Source organism: Lactuca saligna, chromosome 2 (genome assembly GCF_052625555.1).
Source record: "Lactuca saligna cultivar CGN05327 chromosome 2, ASM5262555v1, whole genome shotgun sequence".
NCBI lineage: Eukaryota > Viridiplantae > Streptophyta > Magnoliopsida > Asterales > Asteraceae > Lactuca > Lactuca saligna.
In genome coordinates, this window is record NC_136418.1 from 124903240 (window position 1) to 124927982 (window position 24743).

Consider the following 24743-nt stretch of genomic DNA (forward strand, 5'->3'; position numbering starts at 1 on the left):
AAAGAAAAAACACCCACACTCTTTTCTTGCTTGCAACCAGGTCCAACCACCCTCCTGGTGGCGAATGGCGACAGCAACACCATAGAAAGGTGGCAGCGGCGGTCTTGACGGCGTTAGGCAGCAGCACACACGAAGGGGGTGGTCTTTAGGAGCTCGCTCCCAGTGACAGCAAGCCAATAGTCACATGAATCTCGAAGCAACATCACACATCCACCCAAACTCGCAGCCACCACCCACGGCGGTTGGTGGTGACGAGATAAAACAGCGACAACCGGCAGAATAAGAAGAAGGAGGCATGGAGGGACTATGGAATATCAACGAACTGAGGGAGAGAAAAGAATGGAGTGAAGCAGGTGCGACGGAGATGAACTGCTCCTCCGTCACCGACTGACGTAACACCGACAGCAGTCACGACTTCCACAATCCACACTCTCCCGCTCCTCCCGATTAACACGACATTGATGCATTGATCTTCTCTTCGCCGGTACACTGATTGTTGACAGTGGAGGGGAGATGGCGGCGCTAGGTCGGAGATGAAGAAGGAAGTGAATGGCGGCTGGAGGGAGGCATAAGGGTGGGTGACGGCTGCCTGTCATTTTCGGGTTAGGGTTGACGACTGAAGGAGTTATATACCCGATCCATAAACATCTTTCCCATACTTACAATTCTGGTCCCTCCCCTTGGACTTTCAAATCTAATCCACTAATTACCCTTTAGACCCCGACTTTCAAAATTCCTTTCATAATAAACCCCAAGATTACTAAACAGCCCCTCCTCCATAATTTATTCTTAAGTTGGATCCAATACTTACACTTTAACCCCTTCCTTCATGATTTTATTTCAAATTAAACCCAGAATTACCAAATCACTCTCAACTTCCAACATTCTTTACAAACTAACTCGTGAATTACAATTCATCCCTCAACTTCTATAATTATAACTTTTAACTCCTCGAACTAATGCCTTGCTCATTTATTCTTGATTTTAGGGCTTCTATACATTTATTTATTTATTTTAGGCTACCATTCGTTCACTAATTTATTTATTTAACTAATAAATAAACGGGTGTTACATCGCCATTGTATGTCACCAAAGAAAGAGCCACAACAAACCACAATGTCCTCAATCGTCCCGTGCAACCCTTTGTCAAAGAACAACGCCGCCTCTATGTGAACGAGCTGGCACGTCTTCGGTCCAAAGAAAAGTTTAGCAATAACATACAAGAACAAAATAGAAAGAGATCACTCTGGGTCACACAATCGTGTAACAAGGACCAAAAACACAAAACATACACAATACAACCGTGAGGGCCATTCTTGCAATTCTCTATCTCTTTTTCTCGAGTAATTTACATGAATGGTCGCTATGGTTTATTGTAATTGGCGTGTTTGGTCCCTAACTTATTTTTTTTAACTCGGAAGGTCCCTACTGTTTGTTTTTATTACACGCTTGATCCCTATCTTACCTAAAAATACTATTTTGCCATTGATTTTTTAATTTATTTAAATAAACACACTCTCAACCCCACTCCCCTCACCTTACCCTACATATCCGATCATTTTTCCCTATTCAAGTAATAGTCTTTTTAGGAAATACAGGGACCGAACGCGTAACAAAAACAAATAGAAGAGACCAAGCACGTAACAAAAACAAACATTATGAAACTTCCGAGTTAAAAAAGTAAGTTAGAAACCAAATACGCAAATTACCCCAAACCATAGGGATGTTTCGTGTAATTTACTCTTTTTCTCCGATCAAAATTCCTTATGAGTTCCATAATATTTACCTATTAATTTCAACCCAAAAAAATATTTATATTGTACTTATTCGAATGAAAAGAGTATTTAATGTTGCGTGCTTTATTGTGTACTATTTTAAATCTCCACTTGTTTTCGGAATAAGAAAAATGGCCAAAAATAAAGTTGTCTTATAGTCAACCATAAAATAAATATCTCCATTAAATAATTAGATAAAGCATATTATCTTTTAGCATAAAAATCCACTTGGTTTTGATTATTATTCCTTGCGCCTTCAATCGTTGTTGTTACCAAAATGCAGCCGTTCCAAGTTTTAAATTTACTCATCTTGATTTTGCTAACATCATTAGTAGAAGCTCATCTCGAGGCTTATTACGGCAAGCCACAATGTCCTGTCATCTGTGGCGATGTCCAGATTACATACCCTTTCGGGTTTGGAAGAAATTGTTCTGCCAACGAATGGTACACACTTGATTGTAATTCCTCCCCACCATATCCATCTTCATTCACCAACAAACCGTATCTATCTGCCTTCAACAACGCCGAGGTGCTGTATATGGATGTGAGCACAATCACTATTAACATGTCTATGATTAGTGCTAATTGCGAAAATCCAGTCCAAGATATCAATCATGTCCTAATCACCAGCCATGGCAAAAGCCCCTTCCGATTTTCCGGATCCCGTAACAGATTGGTCTTTAAGGGCTGTGGCAGTGCTTCCATCATGGAGAATGGGAGTATTGTCACCGGTTGTTCAACGACTTGTGGCAAGGACACTGTTAGTGACGTAAACGATTGCTTTGGTGTCGGTTGTTGTCAAACTACAATTCCTCATGGTCTCTCATCATTTACCTTCAATCTAACAGGTTTGGAAAGACAGAATCAAGATGGAGCTTGTGGGTCTGCTTTCTTGGTAGATACAAATTTCGCAGGAAGTTTTTCTAGCAAATCTTTTGCTGAAGACCACTTTGTTCCGATATCACTTTCGTGGAACGAAACATTCCATGAAAACTCAACAAGATGCAACGAGACATGTGGGAATGTATCTATTCCATCCCCTTTCGGGATTAAAAGAGATTGTTCAGATGGGAACTGGTTCAATATCGATTGCAATTCATCGACACCTTATTTATCTGCGTTCGACAACATGGAGGTTTTGAGTGTAAGTTTGGAAAAAAATACAATCACTGTTAACGTCCCCATGATTTCTGATTGCAAGAATCCAATCCAAACTAACAGCCTTTTCCTAACCGGAAGTCCCTTTGGAACTTCCGGATCGGATAACATGTTTGTGGTCGAGGGGTGTGGTAGTGCTGCTATTATGGTGGAAAATGGGACTATTGTCGGTGGTTGTTCAACAACGTGTAGCAATGACACAAATAGTGAAAGCTATAGAAACGGTTGCTTTGGAAAGGGTTGTTGCCAAACTACTATTCCCTATGATCTTGAGTCGTTTACTTTGAATCTAACAGGATTGGAAAGAGATGATGGAAATGGAAGCTGTGGGTCTGCGTTCTTGGTGGATAAGAATTCATTCAATCAAGGAAGATTTTCTCGACAAGTGGTTCCGATAACACTGAGTTGGACGTATAACAACACCAGCAGCAGTTTTTATAGACCAGACGTTTCAACAGAATGCTTAAGCTGTGAACAAGATGGGGGGATTTGTTTCCCTGATCGTTACACGACGTCAGGCATGAGTTGTCACTTTCGTGGAAGCAGAAATAAGTCACTCGGCGTTATTCTAGGTAATTTCTCTGAACTTGTCATCAACAACATTTCCTTCTACTTTTTTTGTTTGTTTTCTTTAATTAGCAAATTTATTATAGTATTTTTGTTACCTAGAAAAAGAAAAAGATGTCCCCTTTCTTCTGAGTCAGAATATCAAGTCGTTTAACATTAGAGAGACAGGTAAGTGGAAACACATAGTGGTAGCTAATAAGGTCAGTTGCTCCAATTAAGAAACCAATACGAATAGGATCCAAATGTCAAACTAAAATACAAAGTTTTTTTTCTAACTTTTTTTGTAGTTGATCTGCTTATTATTATTTTTATATTTTTTTGGATATTGAAAGAGACCGGTAAGTGGAAACACATAGTGGTAGCCATGATATCATTTAATCGAAGTAAGAAAGCCAAAATGAAATCCAAATATCAAATTAAATTACAAAGGCATTTTCAAGTAAGAATTAAAGCTATGAGATCAGTTGCGCCAAGTAAGAAAGCCAATATATATGAAAAGAATCCAAATGTCAAATTAAACAATCTACTTATAATACAAACTAAGTAATGAATGTTGAAATGGAATTATGATATTGTGATGATGAATTTCGTCTATTACCTCATGTCCCAAGGTTGGTTTATGTCCAGACTGGTTTTTGTTATAATCGGTTTGATTTTAGAAAACTGTTTCCAAAAATCTGTTTATGTTTACACTTGTTTATGTTATAATTGGTTTGATTTTTCATTTTTTTTTTAATGAAATTGCATTAACAAACAGGTTTTTTGGTTAAAAAAACTTGTTTGATTCGGTTATAGTAAAAAAACCAGTGAAAGACAAACAAAAAAACAGTTTTAGATATTGGTTACAACCTATTACTAAGTGGCAGTTCGGTTTTACTCTAATCGGTTTTAAAAACTGGTCCGTTTTTTTACCTTCGTTTAAAAAAAAAACGGTTTGAAGTGTGCATCTCTGCCCAAGGTTGTTTTCACAACTTTGAGTATGTTTTCAAAGGTTGTTTAATGCTATTTTCATGATGGTATGTTTATTTTAACGGTATACAAAGATAGTTTTGCATGTAATTTGTTATTTTTTATTTACCCATAAGTTTAATTTGTCTCAAGTGTTTATCTATGTTTTTTCAATGAATACTAAATTTATTCAACATTGTATGTATGAAGGATCTCAAACACTACCTATTCTTTTACCATTAACGACCAACATAAACCTAATGTTTGAAATGCTTAATATATACAGTGACAAATGTAAAAACTAACTAATGTTTGAGATTTTCCACACATACAGTGCCAAATAAATTTAATACTCATTGTAAAACATTGATAAATACTTCAAACACAATGGACTTAATGGTAAACAATAACAACTTCTAAAATTATCCCAATACACTGGTAAAATAAACATGCCATCAAAACTAATGAAAATAGCAATGGCACAACATTTGAAAATAGACTCAATCTTATGAATCTATTCTCGGGATAATATATAAATAGATGAGCTTCATCCTTAAAAATAACATAATTCCATTTCTACATTTCTCACTAAGCTATGTTCCTTGGAGAGAAAGTAATCGTTTTAGGGGACCAAATATGGTGTACAACAAGAAGAAGAAACATAAACCAAAAAAATACAAAATATATGGTTTTTTATAGAAAAAAAAATCTCATTTTAATAACCTGTTTACAGCTGAAATAACAAGTAATAAATAAAAATTTGTTCCTTTTGAAAAAATATACTTTTAGATAAGAAAAAATCAAAATATATGTCTTTTATGGAAAAACATTTATTTATTTATAAAAAAATAAAAAAATAATCCATAACTTTGCAACGCTTGTCCAGAATGTAAAGATCATTGGAAAAGTAAATGGTCTTATTTCAAATCTAACTATTAAATTGTTTTCTTCAAATTTAAATTCGACTTGATAGTTATACTAAATAAAATTTAATATCAACTATCAAGTTAAATTTAAACTCTGAGAAACAAATTAATTTTTAAATTTGAAATAAATGTTTGTCAAGCTAAATTTAGATTTAAAAAAACAATTTAATTTTTAAGTTTGAAATAAAACCTTTATTTAGTATAACTATCAAGTCAAATTTTTAAATTTGAACAAACAATTTAATTTTTAAATTTGAAATAAAACCGTTTAATTTTCCATTATCTATACATTAGGGACACCTGACAATAGATTAATTTCAAAAACAATAACAAGGGTGTTAATAGTTCCATTAATTTCACCTAAAAATAAAGTTACTAACTAAAACTTCTTATATTTATTAGTAGAAAGTGTAGTCTATATCGACGGTTGAAGATACTTTGTATAAAAATTCCATTTTTATTTATGTAAAGTTCAATATTAAATTGTTAGTATTATATGTGCCTCATTTTCAGGTGCTAGCCTAACCTTGGGTTTACTTATTCTAATGGTGATTAGTTATGCACTATACAACATAATCAAGAAAATTAGTGCCAAAAGAAGGAAACAAAGGTATTTTAAACGGAATGGTGGTCTACTTCTTAAACAACAACATACAATTGACAACAGTTTAGTTGATAAAACCATACTTTTCACCTCGAATGAACTAGAGGAGGCCACTGACCATTTTAATGATAATAGAATTCTTGGTCGAGGAGGTCAAGGTACAGTATATAAAGGCATGTTAGCCAACGGACGGATTGTAGCTATTAAGAAATCGAAGGTTGTCGATGAAAGCCAATTAGAACAATTCATCAATGAGGTGGTCATTCTTTCCCAAGTCAATCATAGGAATGTGGTCAAATTACTAGGATGTTGCCTCGAAACAGAGGTCCCATTGCTTGTCTCCGAGTTTATCTCAAACGGTACCTTGTATGACTTTCTTCAAGATGAAACCAATGAATTTCCAATCTCTTTAAACATGAGATTGCAAATCGCTACAGAGGTTGCAGGAGCACTTTCTTACTTACATTCGGCTACCTTTATTCCAATATACCATAGAGATATTAAGACAACTAATATACTTCTGGATGAAAAGTATAGAGCCAGAGTTTCTGACTTTGGAATTTCAAGGTTCGTGTCAATAGATCAAACTCACTTAACAACGTTAGTGAAAGGTACATTTGGTTACTTGGATCCAGAGTACTTCCAATCAAGCCAGTTTACTGAAAAAAGTGATGTCTATAGTTTTGGAGTTGTCTTGCTTGAACTCATGACAAGAGAAAAGCCAATTTCATTAACTAGATTTGGTGAAAATAGAAGTTTGGCTACATACTTTATGGTATCCATGGAAGAAGGACGTGTCATGTCTATTTTTGATGCAATAGTTGTTAAGGAGGGTTCTAGGAATGAGTTGTTAGCCATAGCTAATTTGGCAATGCGATGCTTGAATTTAAATGGGAAAAACAGACCAACAATGAAAGAAGTTGCAATCGAGTTAGAAGGTGTGAGATTGTCACATGTTCCCACCACAATTTAAAATAATATTAGACTTGTGAAGTATTGAGAAAGCATCGCAGTCAACATCAACTTATGTCGAGTCAACTTTTGACATCATTGACAACCTTAGTCGATGAATCATGATAACTATTAGTTTTCTTAAGTAAGCCTTAAGCTATATAGTGTGATGATTAATAAGTTGTATGTAAACGTTAAAAGGTATAGTATTTTCTATACCTATTTCTTCTTCCTCCTAAACATATTCTTCAGCTTATTGTAATCGAAATTGGGTTAATGTCATGATATGACAACCAATAGTATTATTGCTCTTTGGATCATTTATATTTTAATTGTATTCAATAGACCAATAAACAGTTTTGTTGGGTTCTTAATACACCATTGGAGTGAATTACGACTGTTTAAACGATTGTTGAATCTTCTGGTTTAACGTCCACTACGACATCCAGTATGACATAATTTTCTCATTTATTTATACTCGATGACATGTCGTCCAGTATGGCATTAAAATTATACAGTTGAAATCTACTTAATAATGTAAGGAGTACTCAAAAAAGAAACTATTAAAATCTTTAATACAATTCAAAGATAAATGATAAAAGAACAAATTGACTACATGTGATAGGTTAGTATCATAATAATTAGGTGTTTTGTGTTGTTAATGGATTCTTAATAAATTTCATAAGCTTTTATGGGAAGCATTGTTTATTTGTTTTATTTTGTAAACTTGTATAAATTTTCCAAGGAAACATGTTGTGGATGAGCCATAAATTGATGGAGTGCACATATAAACTTTATTTTCATTTGATCAAGGAACGTAGTACATAAGTTTTCACTTAAAATATTGGCATGTGTGTGTATATATATAGGGAAAAGTGCAATAAAGTCCCTACATATTGGCCTCATAATCGATTTAGTCCCTATATATTTTTTTTTATTCAATTAAGTCCCAAAAACCGGTAATCGTATTCAATTTAACCCTTGACCCGGTCAACAGGTCATCCAACTTTCGAAAATTATATTTTTGGCCCAAATTTCAAAATTTATTACAAATTTGGTCCAAAATTTACACTTTTGGCCTAGATTTTAATTTTTTTTTTTACAAATTTGGTCCAAAATATACCCTTTTGGCCCAAATTTTAGAATTTTGTTATGAATTCATCCTAGTTTTAGTTATTTTTACAACTTTTTTTCTTCAAAAAAATGTACTCGTTTTTATCTTCTATTATTTTTGAAGTGTACTATGAATTTAGGTAGAAAATATAATAATTTACATTAAAACGACAGTTACATAGTGCTAACAATAGGTCATTCATGTTGTGGCATTGTTATCACACAAATAAACATTATTTTCACACAATAAAGAGACTTAAATTAGTGAAAAACAACTTTTAGTATCATTAATTTTTTTTTTTGAAGTATACTATTAAGTTTAAGAGCCAAAAAGGACTAATAAGTGTATTGTTGTTGACAATAAGCCATTTATGTCAATGTAGCAGTATAACAATGTCATCGTAGCACTATAACACATAAAAAACATTGTTTTTACAGACAAAAAGAAACATACTTAATATCTTATGTTATTGGAAATGCTCTAGAAACCATCAAAATGTACCATGTCAACAATACATAAAACTCTGCCATTTGTAAACCTAGCGACACTATTGATAAACTTTGAAACGTTTATAAATATGACCCACTTTTATTTATTGAGCTATTAACTAAGACAACGTACTTTAAAAAGTCTACCTAATGATTTTGTGCTTTAATATCTTCGTTGTACTTTTAAAAAAAATCTTTGTATTTGGTTTATGGTTAGGTAGGTCGTTCAAAATACAATGCTATAATAAAAATCAATGAAATTAAGCACACTATTATTTCTTGCATTTAACTCTTTCTTTATTTATCATATGTTTTTATGTTGAACATAGAACAAAAGATATATATTGTTTAACATATTAAACAAGTTAAAAAAGAAAATATTAATAAAACTCATTGGTATAAGTTTGAAAGTACTGAAAATCTATTTTTAATGTTAAATATAACTAAAAAGATTATAGTTTTTTTTTACTTTTATTAATTACTATGCTTCTAAACGCAAAACATTCGAATTCATAAAGAAAAAACATTCAAATTTTTTTTGAAGAAAAAAAGTTGTAAAAATAACTAAAATTAGGATGAATTCATAACAAAATTCTAAAATTTGGACCAAAAGGGTATATTGTGGACCAGATTTGTGATAAAAAATTAAAATTTAGGCCAAAAGTGTAAATTTTGGACCAAATTTGTAATAAATTTTAAAATATGGGCCAAAAATGTAATTTTCGAAAGTTGGATGACCTGTTGACCGGGTCAAGGGGTTAAATTGAATACGATTACCGGTCTTTGGGACTTAATTGAATAAAAAAAAATATATATGGACTAAATCGATTGTGAGGCCAATATGTAGGGACTTTATTGTAGTAAATTCTAACAATAGGAACCAACTAAATCGATTATGAGACCAATATCTATTATAAGGATATAGGAACCAACTAATTTTAGAAAAAAAATTAGACATTAATTAGTGGAATAACGGTAATATGGTAAGTGAATTCTAAATCAATTAATTGAATTTAAAATTAAACCAGATAATCTTGGTCACTGTATTTTAGAATGTTGGTAACTTTATTTTAGATTGAGCTTAGATTTATGTTAATATCTTTCTTTAAACATACGAATTCATTAGTTGTGCAATGAACAAAGCCTCCACCACTTTTTCCTATCTTTGCTATAGTCTTCATCGTCTCATTTTTCATCCGATACACCAAGAAAGATCCACCAATATTTATCATATTTATCATAACATTTTATGAAGCAATGTGATTAGGGTTCATAAAACTCCGATATAGTAACTTAGAGCATCTAATTTCTCCACTCCTAATCTTCACCCCTTATCTTCTTTGGCCATTTGTGCTTAATTGAAGGTTAAGTCATTATTTCTTGACGACATGCTAATATACTTCACATGGGGTTTAGTTCATCGCCCCTAAATGTGTTTATACCCTAGGAGGGTCCAAACAGTGGGTGACCCAGGCGACCATCTAGGGCCCACATATCTGGAGGGCCCGGAAATTCTAGGTATGTAGTGTGTGTGTGTCTATATATATATATATATATATATATATATATATATATATATATATATATATATATATATATATATATGATTTATGTACATGTTTGTTAGGATCCTATATTGGTCCAACCTCAATTTAGGCCCAAAAAACAAATTGTACTGTTTCTATTTGAATGTGTATGCAGCTGGGGGAATGGGAAGGACCGAAAGAATGTTGGAAGAAATTAGGGATAAACAAGAAGAAGAAGATGATTTATCATACGTTAAATATTAACTGCTGTATTAATTCACAGAGTTTACATATTTATACATTCCTAACCATCACGTCCATTCATTAGGACGGTTACATAACTGATAACGGCTTTTACCATACACACCAAGTAACTAATATTTACAAAGTATCTAGCTTAATTCTAACATTCCCCTCTTAAGCTAGATTTCAGATACTCCAAGATTCTTCTTCAAACGATTGAAGTTACCCACTTGCAAAGCCTTGGTAAATACATCTGCCAACTGATCCTTTGTTCCACAAAAACAAACTTCCACATCTTTGTTTGCAACAAGTTCACGAATGAAGTGATATTTGATTCGAATATGCTTACTTTTACCATGGAATACAGTGTTTTTTGACAGAGCTATGGCAGATTTGTTATCACAGAAAAGCTTTGTTGCATTGATTTGGTATTTTCCCAGTGTGACCAAAATACCCCTAAGCCATAAAGCTTGACAGCCAGCCATTGAGAGTGAAATGTACTCCGCCTCAGCAGAAGATAGGGCGACTACATTTTGTTTTTTCGTTTTCCATGATATGGCTCCAGAGCCAAGGTTAAAAACATAGCCTGTAGTGCTTTTACTATCATCTATACACCCACCATAATCACTGTCGCTAAAACCTCTCAAACTTGCATCCTCAGTTCTAGTATAGATAAGCCCGTGATTGAGAGTACCATTAATGTAACGCAGTATATGCTTACCAGCTTCCCAATGACTTTTCTTGGGATTCACCATGAAGCGACTAATAACACTTACAGAAAACATGATGTCGGGTCTTGTTATAGTTAAATACATAAGGCTGCCTACCATACTCCTATATAGACTAGGATTCACATCATCTTCGGAAGTGTTTTTTGAGAATTTTGATCCAAACTCCATTGGTGTAGAGACAGGTGAAGAACCCACCATGTTGAAGCGTTTAAGAAGTTCCTTGGCATACCTGTGTTGGGAGATTGAGATCCTTTTTTGTTCTTGCTTTACCTCTATTCCCAAGAAATAATGCAATAGTCTCATGTCAGTCATTGCAAATTCTGTTTTCATAGATTCCTTAAATTCATGAACCATTTGCTCTGAGTTTCCTATAAAAACCAAATCATCAACATACAAACAAATAATTAAGATTTTTTTATTAGCCTCTTTGACAAAGAGGGTATGCTCGAAGGGGCATTTCTTGAAGCCATTTTCAAGGAAGTATTTTTCAATTCGACTGTACCAGGCACGGGGTGCCTGCCTTAAACCATACAAGGCCTTTTTCAAGTGACAAACTTTATACTCTTCCCCCTTCTTCACATATCCAGTTGGTTGATCAATGTACACGTTTTCTTCAAGTGTGCCATTTAGAAAGGCCGATTTCACATCCATCTGATGCACATCCCATTCATTTTGTGCTGCTAAAGAAAGAACCAAACGAATTGTTTCTAGTCTGATTACCGGAGCAAATACCTCCTGGTAATCAATTCCTAACTTTTGTTTGTATCCCTTGGCGACTAAACGTGCCTTATATTTTTCAACCTCTCCTCTTTCATTAAGTTTAGTTTTATATACCCATTTGACACCAATAGATTTATGATCTTTGGGTGGACAAACTAGTTCCCATGTATCATTCTTCAGAATTGAACTTATTTCTGCATCCATTGCATCTCTCCATTTCTTATCTTGAATTGCATCTTCAAAAGTAACAGGATCAGCATCAGCAAAAAGAGCATAGTCAGCCATGTCTTCAAAGTGCAATCTTTGAGTGTTTTCATATAGGTCTGCCATGCTTCGTTTTTTCTTGATCCTTCTAACACGAGGTGGTTCTTCAGATGAACTTGAAGAGTTATCGATGGATTGTTATGAGTTGTCATTGACAGGTGTGTGTGTGTGTGTATTCATCTCATTTCCCTCCTCATTTCTTTCTTTTCCTGAACAAATGCTCACCGGGATGTGTGGACTATTCTCTTCACTTCTTAAAGGTTCATTCCAAGCTTTTGCTTCATCAAAAATAACATCTTTGCTTATGATCACCTTTTTTGTTACAGGGTTATAGAGCTTGTATGCTTTTGTGTTTACACTGTAACCCACAAACACTGTTTTTTCGGATTTCTGATCAAGTTTTCTCCTTCTTTGGTCAGGAACATGTGCATAGGCAATGCACCCAAAAACTTTTAAATGCCCTACACCCGGTTTAAGACCACTCCAAGCTTCCTGTGGTGTCATGTTGTTTACACTTTTTGTTGATGTTCTGTTGATCAGATATGCTGCACATGCTATTGCTTCAGCGCAAAATTCCTCTGGTAATCTTTTTCCTGTAACAAGCACCTTGCCATCTCTCCAAGAGTCCTATTTTTTCTTTCAGCAACCCCGTTTTGCTGGGGTGTGTAACTTGCAGTTAGTTGATGATGTATGCCATTCTCTTTCAAGAAAGATTGAAGACAAAGAGCAGTGTATTCCCCACCACGATCAGACCTTAAACATTTGATTTTATGTTCACTTTGATTTTCAACCAAAGCTTTAAAGATCACAAAGTAATTGTAGGTCTCCGATTTTTCTTTAAGAAAGTAAATCCAGATTTTTCTGCTAAAATCATCTATGAAGGTTAATACATACCTACTTCCTCCGATTGACAGTGTTTTCATAGGACCCCAAATGTCCGAGTGGACCAATTCGAGAGGCTTTGATGCCCTCCATGCCTTGTCTTGAGGAAACGACTTCTTTGAATGTTTACCCAATGCACACGTTTCACATACATCGTTTGTAACAATGATAGAGGGTAGCCCATGTACCAGTTGGTGTTTATGCATGTAAGTAAGAGCACCAAAGTTTGCATGGCCAAATCTGTGATGCCACAGACGTGACACATCTTTTGTGTTTGTGTAGAGAGAGAAAAGATTGTCCCCATCAAACTTGATAGGAAACATCTTGTTCACAGTCATCTCTACTCTCCCGATCAAATTATTATTCCTATCTTTTATCTCACATAATCCATTTTTAAATCGTAAATCATACCCTTTCATAATAAGTTGTCCCACACTCAATAGGTTATGTCTCAAACCTGGTACGTAGAACACATTAGAGATCTTCTTTTCATTATCTCTAATCTTAATGGATATCACTCCATTCCCTGCCACACTAAGCTTGTTATCATCCCCGGTTCGGACTTCTCTTTTCTTTGAGTCTTCTAGACTAACAAACAGGTCTTTATTCCTTGTCATATGGTTACTGCAACCACTATCTAGATACCACAAGGTATCTTGCACTGAATCTTGAACATTAAGCATCATGAACATCATGTCATCATTATTGCTTTCTTCGTTGTGAATGAAACTAGACTCCGCTCCTTCATCTGCAATTCTTTTTCTACAGGCTTTCTTGACATGACCGAACTTATAGCAATAATGGCACTGTATTTGTGTTTTTCTTTGATTCTTGCCTTTGTTTGTGTTTTCGGGTTGATTATCTTTGTCCTGAAAGGCGTGTTCCAGTATAGGGGGTTCAAACTGCTTCAAACTAAGTTCATGGGATTGAAGCGTACCCAAAAGATTTTCTAATTAAAAATCCTCCATGTTTTTCGACTCCTCTATAGCCACAACAACGTATTCGAATTTTTTTGTGAGGCTTCGCAAGATTTTCTCAACAACCCTCCTATCTTCAAGGATTTCTCCATTTAAGCGCATTTGATTTATCAGGATTATTACCCGATTGTAAAAGTCTTCTATGGATTCAGTTTCTTTCATTCTTAATCCATCGAATGCACAACGAAGCGTCTGCAATCTAACAATCTTAACCTTCTCTTCTCCTCTGTATGATTTGTGTAAAATATCCCAGGCCTCCTTTGAAGTGTCAGAGGATGAAATTCTTTCAAATATGTTTTCATCGACTGCTTGGTATATTAGAAATAAGGCCCTTCTATCTCTCTTCCTCAAATCTTTCAACTCTAACGTCTCAACCGCAGTCAATACGGTGGGTTCTGTGGGTTCATCGATTCCGTATTCAACAACATCCCAAAGATCCTGGGATTCAAACAACACTTTCATTTGGATATTCCAGTGAAAGTAATTCTTTCCATTTAGTTTTGGTAACTACAGTTGAGACTGTAATCCGTTCCTAGAAGTTGATGCCATGAAGATTGGCTCTGATACCAATTTGTTGGAAGAAATTAGGGATAAACAAGAAGAAGAAGATGATTTATCATACGTTAAATATTAACTGCTATATTAATTCACAGAGTTTACATATTTATACATTCCTAACCATCACGTCCATTCATTAGGACGGTTACATAACTGATAACGGCTTTTACCATACACACCAAGTAACTAATATTTACAAAGTATCTAGCTTAATTCTAACAAAGAAGGAGGCAAGAATTAGCCAACTAGGGCACCTTATGAATCGTTAATCGAATCGAAATCCTTGATAACTAAATTGACATCTCCACCCCAACCTCGTGAATTGACATACCTCTGATAACAAATTCAAGAATTAATCAAATGAATCATACACAGCTTGCCAACTCGCTCTACTTTCTCTTATGGTCACGATCGACATCCCCGCTTCTAACCCCTATTCCTCTCAAAATCTCACATTTTCATTATGATTCGCACTCTCAATTATCTATGTTGATTTCGAATCCTTGTGACTTGCATGATATTAGATAAGAACTTAACATGATATGATTTTTCTTTCAGAATTTTTTTTTTTCTGAAAGCTTATAGGTTTGTGTATCAGATTTTTTTTTTCTAATTTTTTCTTCTCATTCTATGTTATATTAATTTTTTGCTTCTCAGATTTGTGAAGTCGATTTATTCAGATGCATCTCTACAACTGTAGAGAGTAGTCGATTTATCAATTTTATGACTATTGTTATCTAGTGGTTTTATTTTACAACTTGTATTTGTAAATACATCTCTACAACTATAGAGAGAAGTTTAAAGAAGTAAGAAGGTTTCAAAAGCTAAAGATTACCTAAGGTTAACAGGCATCTATAGAAACAAGTTTACTTTGAAGATGTACAAAGCTAGCTAAAGTTATTGAAGAATTATTTAAGGTGAATTTTATATAAATTTGTATAGAGAAAGGTATTGGTAATATTATGTATTATGTATAAAGAAATAAATGTTAGATTAAATTGATCTTGTTAGTTTTGAATCTAATAAAGAAAGAAATTTATTGTCTTTTTTATTGGTGTTTTTTTTTTAAAAATATTATGACTATATTTCTGGTTTTGATTATATTATTGATTATTATTATAAATGATATTTTTTCAAAATTTTATTATATTTGCCTATTTGAAATCGGGGCCCTTATTTTCTTCTCGCCCTAAGGCCCAATATGTATCTGGACCGACCTATCATTCCATAAACCTTGTCCACTTGCTCTTCATGACTTCAAGCATTTCATCACTTCTGCTTAGTTTTAAGTTACCATTGTTTCAGAATTTTTGCACCGCAATAAAAATCAATCACATAGCAAAATCACAATTTATTTTCCAAATCGAAACAGTAATGTTACTTGGACAAGTCATCGATCGGCTGCCTCTTAGCAATGTGGAGTGCAGACGGAGTAGATCGTTGGAGGAGCCAATAGAGCGAAGAAAATAAAGAGTGTAGGCTTAAATTGGGGTAAACATTGCATGATTAAATTATTTTCTTTTAATTTCCTTAGTTTACGTATTGATAGTTTGACTTATTTGTAAAAAATCAATTGTACCTTTTGTAATACCGTGATTTTCACGAAAAAAATTTCTTTAATTTGAAAACATCTTTTAACGGAAATTTGAAACATAAGTCTTTAAAGTAAACATTTTCAAATCAATCATAACATTACGTTTAAAACCAAAACAACCCAAATAAAAAAAAACGTTTTAAGTATGTTTAATCAAACCACAATAATGACCAGCAAGATGTCTCCAAGTGGTATCAACATAATAGAATCAAACCTACCCAAAAAAGTTCCCCGCCTCACAAAGTCGCACTCCTAATAACATGGAAAAAACACAACAAGATGAAGTGTCAACAACAACTTTTAACTGTCGTTTGATAGTTGCTGACTGAGAAAGTGCTGATTGAGAAAGGTCTGTCTGAGTAAGAAGTTCTGAGTGAGTAAGAAACTATGCTGTTTGATTGTACATCTGAGTGAATGTACTGACTGATGCAAAATGACCATTTTACTCTGATGCTCTTTATAATAATAATAATAATAATAATAATAATAATAATAATAATAATGTATACAAAAACTTCCAGCATAATAGACATTAAATATATTATTTTAGAGATTAAAACACAAAAAAACCTTTAGCTTGCTGGTAAACATCATTATATTTATAAGGGGGATCCGAGTTCAATTCTTGTAACCTCCTCTTTCACTTGTTTTTATCCAAGGCCAAGGGTATTATTGTAAAGTCTTACTTTCTTTCTCAGTCAGCCTCCTCCCAACTCCTTTCTCAACTTCCTCCCAACTCCTTTCTCAACTTCTTACCGAGTCAGATGGCCAAAGTTTGATAATCAAACACATTTTGCTGACCGAGTCAGCCAAAAACGTCTGACTTGACTCGGTCAGACGCATATCAAACGGGGCCTTAGTGAGCCAATTACAAGTAGAACAAGGAAAGAAACACACAAATCTCATACAAATAAGTCAATCACAGAATAAACAAATAACATGTTTCCACACTATTATCACATTTCTTCACAAACATCACATATATATTCCTAGTATACTTTGCATACATTAATCTACGCCTTGCATTGCTTTTGTTATTAGCAATAATTAGTATTTATTATTTTTCACCACAATTGTTATTTTATTTATTCATCACATTATTGTTCGCTAATATACATATGGCTTTTTTAGGAAGGTATTACTTTCTAACCAGGGGATTTATTGTTAAAGGGTTCCCGGGAGTAGGGTTTTGAGAAAAGTTTCCTATGGAGAAACATCGTTAAATATTCCTTCGAGAATATTCAATATGTATGTGGATATATGATTCCTATGGAGAAACATCGTTAAATATTCCTTGGAGAATTCTGAATATATAATTCCTTCGGTAATATTGATATGTGATTCTTTTGGAAACTTTGTTATAGGCTTCCTTCGGGAAACACTGTTAATGGTTTTTCTTTGGGAAACATTGGAAAAGACTCTCTAAGGGGATATTAGGCCAACTATTGGGATTAAATCTTTGAGCTTGCAGATTATGTGCAAAGTCTATATTTGCTAACACCAATGAACTCTGATAAATTGTGAAGGATTTTGTAAAACCATATGTTTATTATGAATACGAGTCATGATATTTGTACAACCAAAGTCATATTTTTTCTTGATAAAATTTCGGGTGCTACACTCACTACTACAAAAACAGGCTTTAGTCACTCGACGCCGAAAACGGACAGTCACTCATATGATACTTTAAGTTGTTGAAGTGAACTAAAATATTTTAGCGGAAAGTTAAGCCACTTATTAATTGGGAGGCGCGACTATAGATGATTGAGTTCAACGCATTAGTTACTCTATACATAAAAAAGTGACAAATATACTGGAGTATAAAAATGTGTACAAATATCATAAATCGTCACGTGATGTAAATATATATGTCGCTAACAAATAAATTGGAGTTTGTCTAACATGATTTTAGTGTAGTAAAAACTCGGTACATATGGTCTCATAACTATAAGTGTTACTGAAGTTGAGTGTGCGTTATAGCTAGCTTACCGTTTATGTGTATAGTCACTTGTTATTTCAAAGTGGTTGTATGATTTCAATTCCCAAATGTGTATCGGATGATTTTTATTAGTCACATGGCGAAGTATTCACATAACTATTATTTAGAGTAACGACGATGAAAAAATGTTAATCATTAAGCTTGAGATTGCTCACATTGAGTGTTCTTGTTTGTAAATCAAGTGACAATATATTTGTAATCTTTAGTATTTGTTTAGTCACATGTTATGTCAAATTTACTGACTTACTGTATTGATTTCGAATAACCACACCATATCATAAATGTGTATCCAAATGATCTTTATTAGTCACTTGTTATTTCAAAGTGGTTGTATGGATTTCAAATATTTGTAGACAGTTTTAACTGATATTGAGAATCACATAAAAAAATTTCAAAGAAAGAGTGTATGAGGGAACCTTCAACAACCCTTGGTTGTGATTTTGATGCAGTGGATAAATACTAAGTCAAAGTATCGGTAGCTATCATTCGATATTTGAAAACGAAAAATATAGCAACATACATGAAATTATTAACTAAATTTAATACATAATTATAGGTCATAAAAAACATAGAAAATTTATTATAACAAAATAACAACCTAAATAATATCACTACTAGAAAAAAGACCTTTTACGACGCTCATTGCGCGTCGTAAAACGCTCAGACGACGCGCAAATGCGTGTCAAGGAAGGCCCTGTCATAAAGAGAGACGACGCGCATTTATGACGCGCATTTACGACGTGCATTTACAACGCGCGGTTATGACACGCAATGCGTATCAAGGAAGGCCCTGTCATAATGGAAGACGACACGCATTTGCGTGTCGTAACCTTACGACGCGCGTGTTTATGACACGCAATGCGTATCAAGGAAGCCCCTGTCAAGAAAGGCCATGTCATAAATGAAGATGACACACATTTTTGCGTATCATAATTTTAAATGTTCTAAAAAAAATATTTATATATTTATTAATTATTAAATTACATTTGCATTTAATGTCTCATAATAGAAATAAAATATCATATACAAAAAATACAATCCATTGCATAAAATTTAATGTCATACAATTCTATTTTTTACAATATCTAAATTTGCATCTAATCTACTCTCTACATCAAATTCCAACTAAGTAAAGTTGCATCTTGCCTTTTATAATTCTTTAAGACTAATGCTCCAAACAGATGTTATATGGATAAGAAGTTGTACATTGGCCCATCTACTCTGTGTTTCATACTAACAATTGAAATGAAGAATGCAACACTTGCATTTGCAGCATCTTATCTCTTTCGGCTTGAGCTTTCTTTTTCTCTTCTAACTCTAAAGCTATTCGCTTTCATCAACCCTATAAACACAACACAAAATCAGTTGTCATTTTCATTCTACTTTTAAACCTACCAATCTACAAATTTTTCAAAGAATATAATCTATAATTTTTATGGAAAGTGTCAAGGGGGTTTCATTAAACTTCCAAAATTGTATCTATTCTCACCAAATCTGACCAAAATGGCAGGTGCATTGTAAAATGACCATTACGCCCTTCAATTTGATCAAGTGAAATTAAAATGAATATCAAGGCTATCTTTGTCATTTTTGACAGATTTCTGACAATGATGCTGAAAAATGGTAAAAATAACCCTTATGCCTGTAGTTTGATTTCAAATTGTAAAAATCATCAAGTAAAGTTAATCTAAAGTTCAGGGGTATGTTCGTCATTTTTGCCATTTTTGATGGATTTTAGACAAAATGCCATTGAAAAATGGTAAAATGACCATTACACACTTCACCTCGATTTCAAATTGGTAAAAACAACCAAGTAAAGTTAATCTAAATTTCAGGGGTATTTTCATCATTTTGACCATTTTGAACAGATTTCTGATCAAAATGTTGTGGAACTGATCAAAAGTTCAGGGGTATTTTTGTCATTTTCGCAGGATTTGGTGGAACTAACACGAAATGGAGAGTTGGATGACCCTTTTGACTGTTTTTATTAATAATTTGGTGTTGTATTTGGAATTTTGGCCAACATACACAGATGGTGGTCTGCAACAACCGGCTTCAATGGGAGTTAATTTTGCCAATTCATATTGTTTAAGAGTCTGCAAAATTAACAAAAAAAAAAAATTATCATCACATTCTTGAAACAAATCCATAAAGTTAAACCAATCAAATACAAACCTTGAATCTTTTTGATAAGTTACTGCAGTCATCAGTTTTCACAAGACAAGTTTGCAAGTGCTTCTAGTTATGTGTGTTATTCAACTAAAACCCAAAACCAAGAAACAAAAAAAAGAAAGTTAATTTACAAGATTTTATGTTACAATCTAGATTCACAATCATTTCTTCCTGTTAATTTACAAGATTTTATGTTACAATCCATGTATGTGTGTTATTCAACTATACAGTGCTGAAGGTTATTTCCATGTATCATATGCAAAAAAGCAAAGTAATAGATACCGTTTTAGGTTGTTGTCCTAGGCCTTCTTTGGAGAAAGCTTTTTTCTTTGTCTCCTTTTCACAAATCTTAAACCATTCCATTTCTCGCTCAATAAGCTTCGGGCCGTTCATCAGAGCCTGCTTATAAGAGTCACTAACCTACGTCAACACGTATCAGAAATAAGAACCAGATGTCAACAAGGAAGTATATGAAACAAGATATAGGCATCTAATTCTTAGAATAGAAGCTAAAACGAGATTAAATTTGAAGTAGAATAACCATTGTCAACAACAGGGAAAGTAACAGGAAGACACCAGATTGGGTGCACTTGTAGAATATACGTTTTCTGTCCCAGGAGCACATGTAAATTATGTTTAGATTGTTACCTTTATTAGGGATGTTATAGTTTATTTTCAATAATCAACATTTTTACTACAAAATTTTAGTTGTTGCTTCAAATATGATTAGTTTGAGGCTAAAACGTCACAAAATGATTAATTTCAATCCGTTTTGTTAACTACCAGAAAATTATTATTACAACGCTTCCAAACACTTTGTTAATGGTAGTTAAATTAACTTTGCATATGCCTTCAATCAACTAATTCGTAGAATAATATATAGGTTATTACTATTTTAAAATCTATTTAATAAGACTATTTATAAAAATTATGTTATATAAAATATTATAAATTATTTATAATATTTTCTTTTTGACCTTTTATTCGTTTATTTTTTTTAACATTTTGTTTGAATAATCTTTTTTTTAATATTTTTAAAGTTTTGTTTATTATAATCTTGTTGATATTGTACAGATGCTAGAGGAGTATTATTTTGAGCAGTGTAAGCAAGATTAGAATCTATAGTGTAGTTTGGATATTGATGAACACAACCTGTTGAGGGTATGATTGATTTGGCTGTTGTTGCTGATAGCTACTACTAGAGTAACCTGCATATCCTATGTTTCCATATCCATATGGGTCATTGTTCAGGTATGTAGAAGTTGCAGTTGCAGTTGGAGTTGCATAGTTATCATACTCTAAATTAGCTTCTCTAGAACTTGAAAAAATGCCAGCAGATTGCACACTCAATCCATCTTGAAGGTTTCTTGATTGAGGTTCTGAACGGTGATCATGGATGAAGTTTATGCAATACAAAAAATTTATAAGAAATTAAAGAATAAAGGTTTATTATATAAAATAAATATGATATTCATATTATAAATTATACCTGTAATCAAAGAAATATTCTTCCAAGAACAAAAACTCCAACTGCAGTATAACTACATGACATACAAAGAGTAGTAATTGGATTGAAGATGCAATTAATATAAAAACAAGAAAAAAGAGAAAGGGGGTCTTAACATACACATTCCCAAAGCTTTTCTTTGCATAGGCTCCACCCTCATGGCCAGCATACATAAAAAGAGATCCAAAGTGTTTGAGTGAAACCTAATAACACCATGGAAGTCAACCAGAAGATACCAATGAGCATTATCAGCCATACAAGTATGATAAAGGAACATCGGAGATTACAGGGACATCAATGAAATACAAGAAATACAAAGAGGTAATGTTTATAGACCCCCAAACATCATAACAATAATGAAATGAACAAGGGAATTTATTTACCTCTCTATCAGACTTCTCATTTTCAAATTTGGGATGAATGTTGCTCTGATTTTGGTAGTGGAGTAAGTCGAGTTGTCTACATTAAAATTCTCCAACAAATCTTTGTTGAACAAACGGCTCAAAGCAGCAGTTTGAGCTGTAGTTTCCTGTCTGGTAGTTTCTTTTGCAGCATCACCAGAAACTATCCCATAAGACTTTGGTTGGTAGACGCATTTTTTACCATGTAAAGAGTTGGAATTTATTACTAGAGAACATCCAACTGAAACATGGGACGACTGTCCATTACTTTGACCATGAGGAGCTGCTACTGCTACATCATTCACGGTGATACCCCCAAACTGTGGCACAAGAACAGAGGATCGTGCACTGTTTTCAGCAATAACAAGCCTATTAACTCCAATTGTGATAACCTCAATAGAAGCTGCAGACTTAACTTCTGCAGCATCAAACGTTTCATCTATTTTTCTACTGCTTGGCTTCTGAATCCACCTCTGGTCTGGTCGACCACCTCTTTTCTGGACAAAATCAAACTTAGCCAATTATTAGTAGCGATGAAGCCAAATTACATCACATTGTACAGACAATAGCCCAATCATCAAGTAAAAACAATATGAAACATACTTCTCATATATGATTAATCGATTAAAGCCCAATAAGTTTTCTCATAAGCCCTTGCCCACCCTCGAATATAAAAAATAAAACCAATTAGTAACAAAAAGTTAAGTAAATAGAGGTGTTATTGATGAAATACCTGGTTACGCGGCATGAAATCCGAGATGTTAGAAGCGATGATAAAGCCAGGACGATGAACGAACTAGATAGAGAGAAAGCAAACGAAACTGAAACTCCTCAAAGAAGAACAGAGAGTGCGAGTAGAAGTTATTGCAGAGTGGGATACGAATACCGACATTCACGTAGAAATTGGAAGAGAGGGGTTTTTATCGGACTGTACAATCTTGTTCTTTAAGTGTGAACGATGGGGGAACAGACCCTTTGTTTACCTGCAAGTGCAAACACGGAGACACAAAGGTGTGAGATATTGAAGTAGACATATGATCGAGAAATCGATGAAATGTACCTTAGCAGAAACAATGGGAGAGGATCTCTATCCCAAAGTGAAGAAGGCGTGCGACCAAACCACCAGCATCGATTAATCCTAATTTTGAAAACAACAAACCATTAAATTAGAAAATTCCAACCCTAATACCCCCTAAAATTGATTTCTTAGATAGAACCTGCAATTATTTATAGTGAGAAGGAGATGAAAAGCAAGAACGATAGGATAGAATACGACATGAGGAAGAAGAGGGTCATAGGGTCGTAAGAGTTAAGAATCATTGCCAATCGAACGATCGGTGGAGTAAAAGGGGATGAAAGACTGGAAATTAGGTTTGGGGGAAACGCCAGAGGAAAACCTACCGTGAAGTCTTCTACCTCAGCGTAAGGTCACAGCTTGGCAGCCAAGCTTCACCACTCGTTGGTCGATTTGTAACGAGGAAGGCCTGACGTCGCCGGAGGAGAAGTGACCAAAGGCGAAGCAAGGTGAATCGTCCAATGTTTCAGAGCTAAGAGAGATGCGAGAGTGTTTTCGTTCTTGAAAAAAGCCCTAGCTAAAATGGTCACAACAATTTTGTGGAATTTAGTATTTGGTGATGTTTTAGGATTTTGTTGTGCAAGAAAATAGGAGTGGTTATGATATTAGGGTTTTTTGGGTATTGATCAGTGAGGAGAGGGAAGAATGATAGAAATAATGTAGAGGGTGAACGAGATGTTTGATGATACTGAAGATGAAGATAAGGGACCTGGGGCTTTTTCTTGCTAAGTTGAAGAGGCGGGGGGATTAATTTTTGGGATTCAATAGGCGGGGGAAATTTTCGTCGATTTCATTTCCCGCCTAAAACGCGTGTTTCACTTAAAAATTATAAAGCGACACATTTACACGACACACATTTTATGAAAGGCGCCCTCCGCATTTCTTTTTTTTTTTCTTTTCTGACACTAATTTTAGGGCGCGCACAAATGCGTGCCCTCTATCCTTCAAATTTTGCAAAATTGACATTATCTTTTAGGGCACTTACAAATACGCGTCGTCTATCAGCGAGTGTCATTGTTTGCGCGTCATTAAAGGCCAGTTTTCTTGTAGTGTATAAAACTGTATACAAAATATACCCATTGTCAATAAAGTAAACTACACTAAATTAACATGTATGACTAAAATGATAATTATAACACACCAATTAAATTTAACTAAACTAATGTAAACACTATTAAAATTCAATAATACTTAATAATTTAAACCATATTTCTTGATGTCTTCTAAAAGATATATATGCATCCACTTAGAAATATATGTACAATACAAAGAGTATTATAAACTATCTTCTGATGATTCATGATGATCAGCCAAATACCTAATTATCCTACAAAGTTTACCACACTCTACTTGCCAATTACACATGTTGCAGAAACTCTTTAGGTCGTCATCCTCATCTAATCCAAAGTCTAAATACTAAAATGACAAAATATCAAATAAAAATCAAGATCTAATCTATTTACTAAGCTTATTACATTTCTTATTTATCATTTTAATCATAGCAAAAACGTCTTCAAGATATTTTGTTTTTCCGCCTTGATCTCATCATCAAGATATTTGTAT

General features: G+C 33.8%; 1 protein-coding gene across 1 annotated transcript; it reads left to right on the top strand.

Moving 5' to 3' along the window:
- Positions 1-2008: 2008 nt before the first annotated feature.
- On the top strand, positions 2009-7253 carry LOC145031499 (wall-associated receptor kinase-like 6). Its single transcript, XM_078980065.1, has 2 exons — positions 2009-3505; positions 5888-7253. Exons 1-2 carry the CDS (start codon positions 2053-2055, stop codon positions 6949-6951), a joined length of 2517 nt encoding a protein of 838 aa, XP_078836191.1. The 5' UTR covers positions 2009-2052; the 3' UTR covers positions 6952-7253.
- Positions 7254-24743: the final 17490 nt, after the last annotated feature.

Bases quoted from the DNA above. Each gene is read 5' to 3' on its own strand.
- LOC145031499 (XM_078980065.1), top strand. From the start codon at position 2,053: ATGCAGCCGTTCCAAGTTTTAAATTTACTCATCTTGATTTTGCTAACA. The intron at 3,506-5,887 runs GTAATTTCTCTG...CCTCATTTTCAG, and splicing joins GTCACTCGGCGTTATTCTAG to GTGCTAGCCTAACCTTGGGT.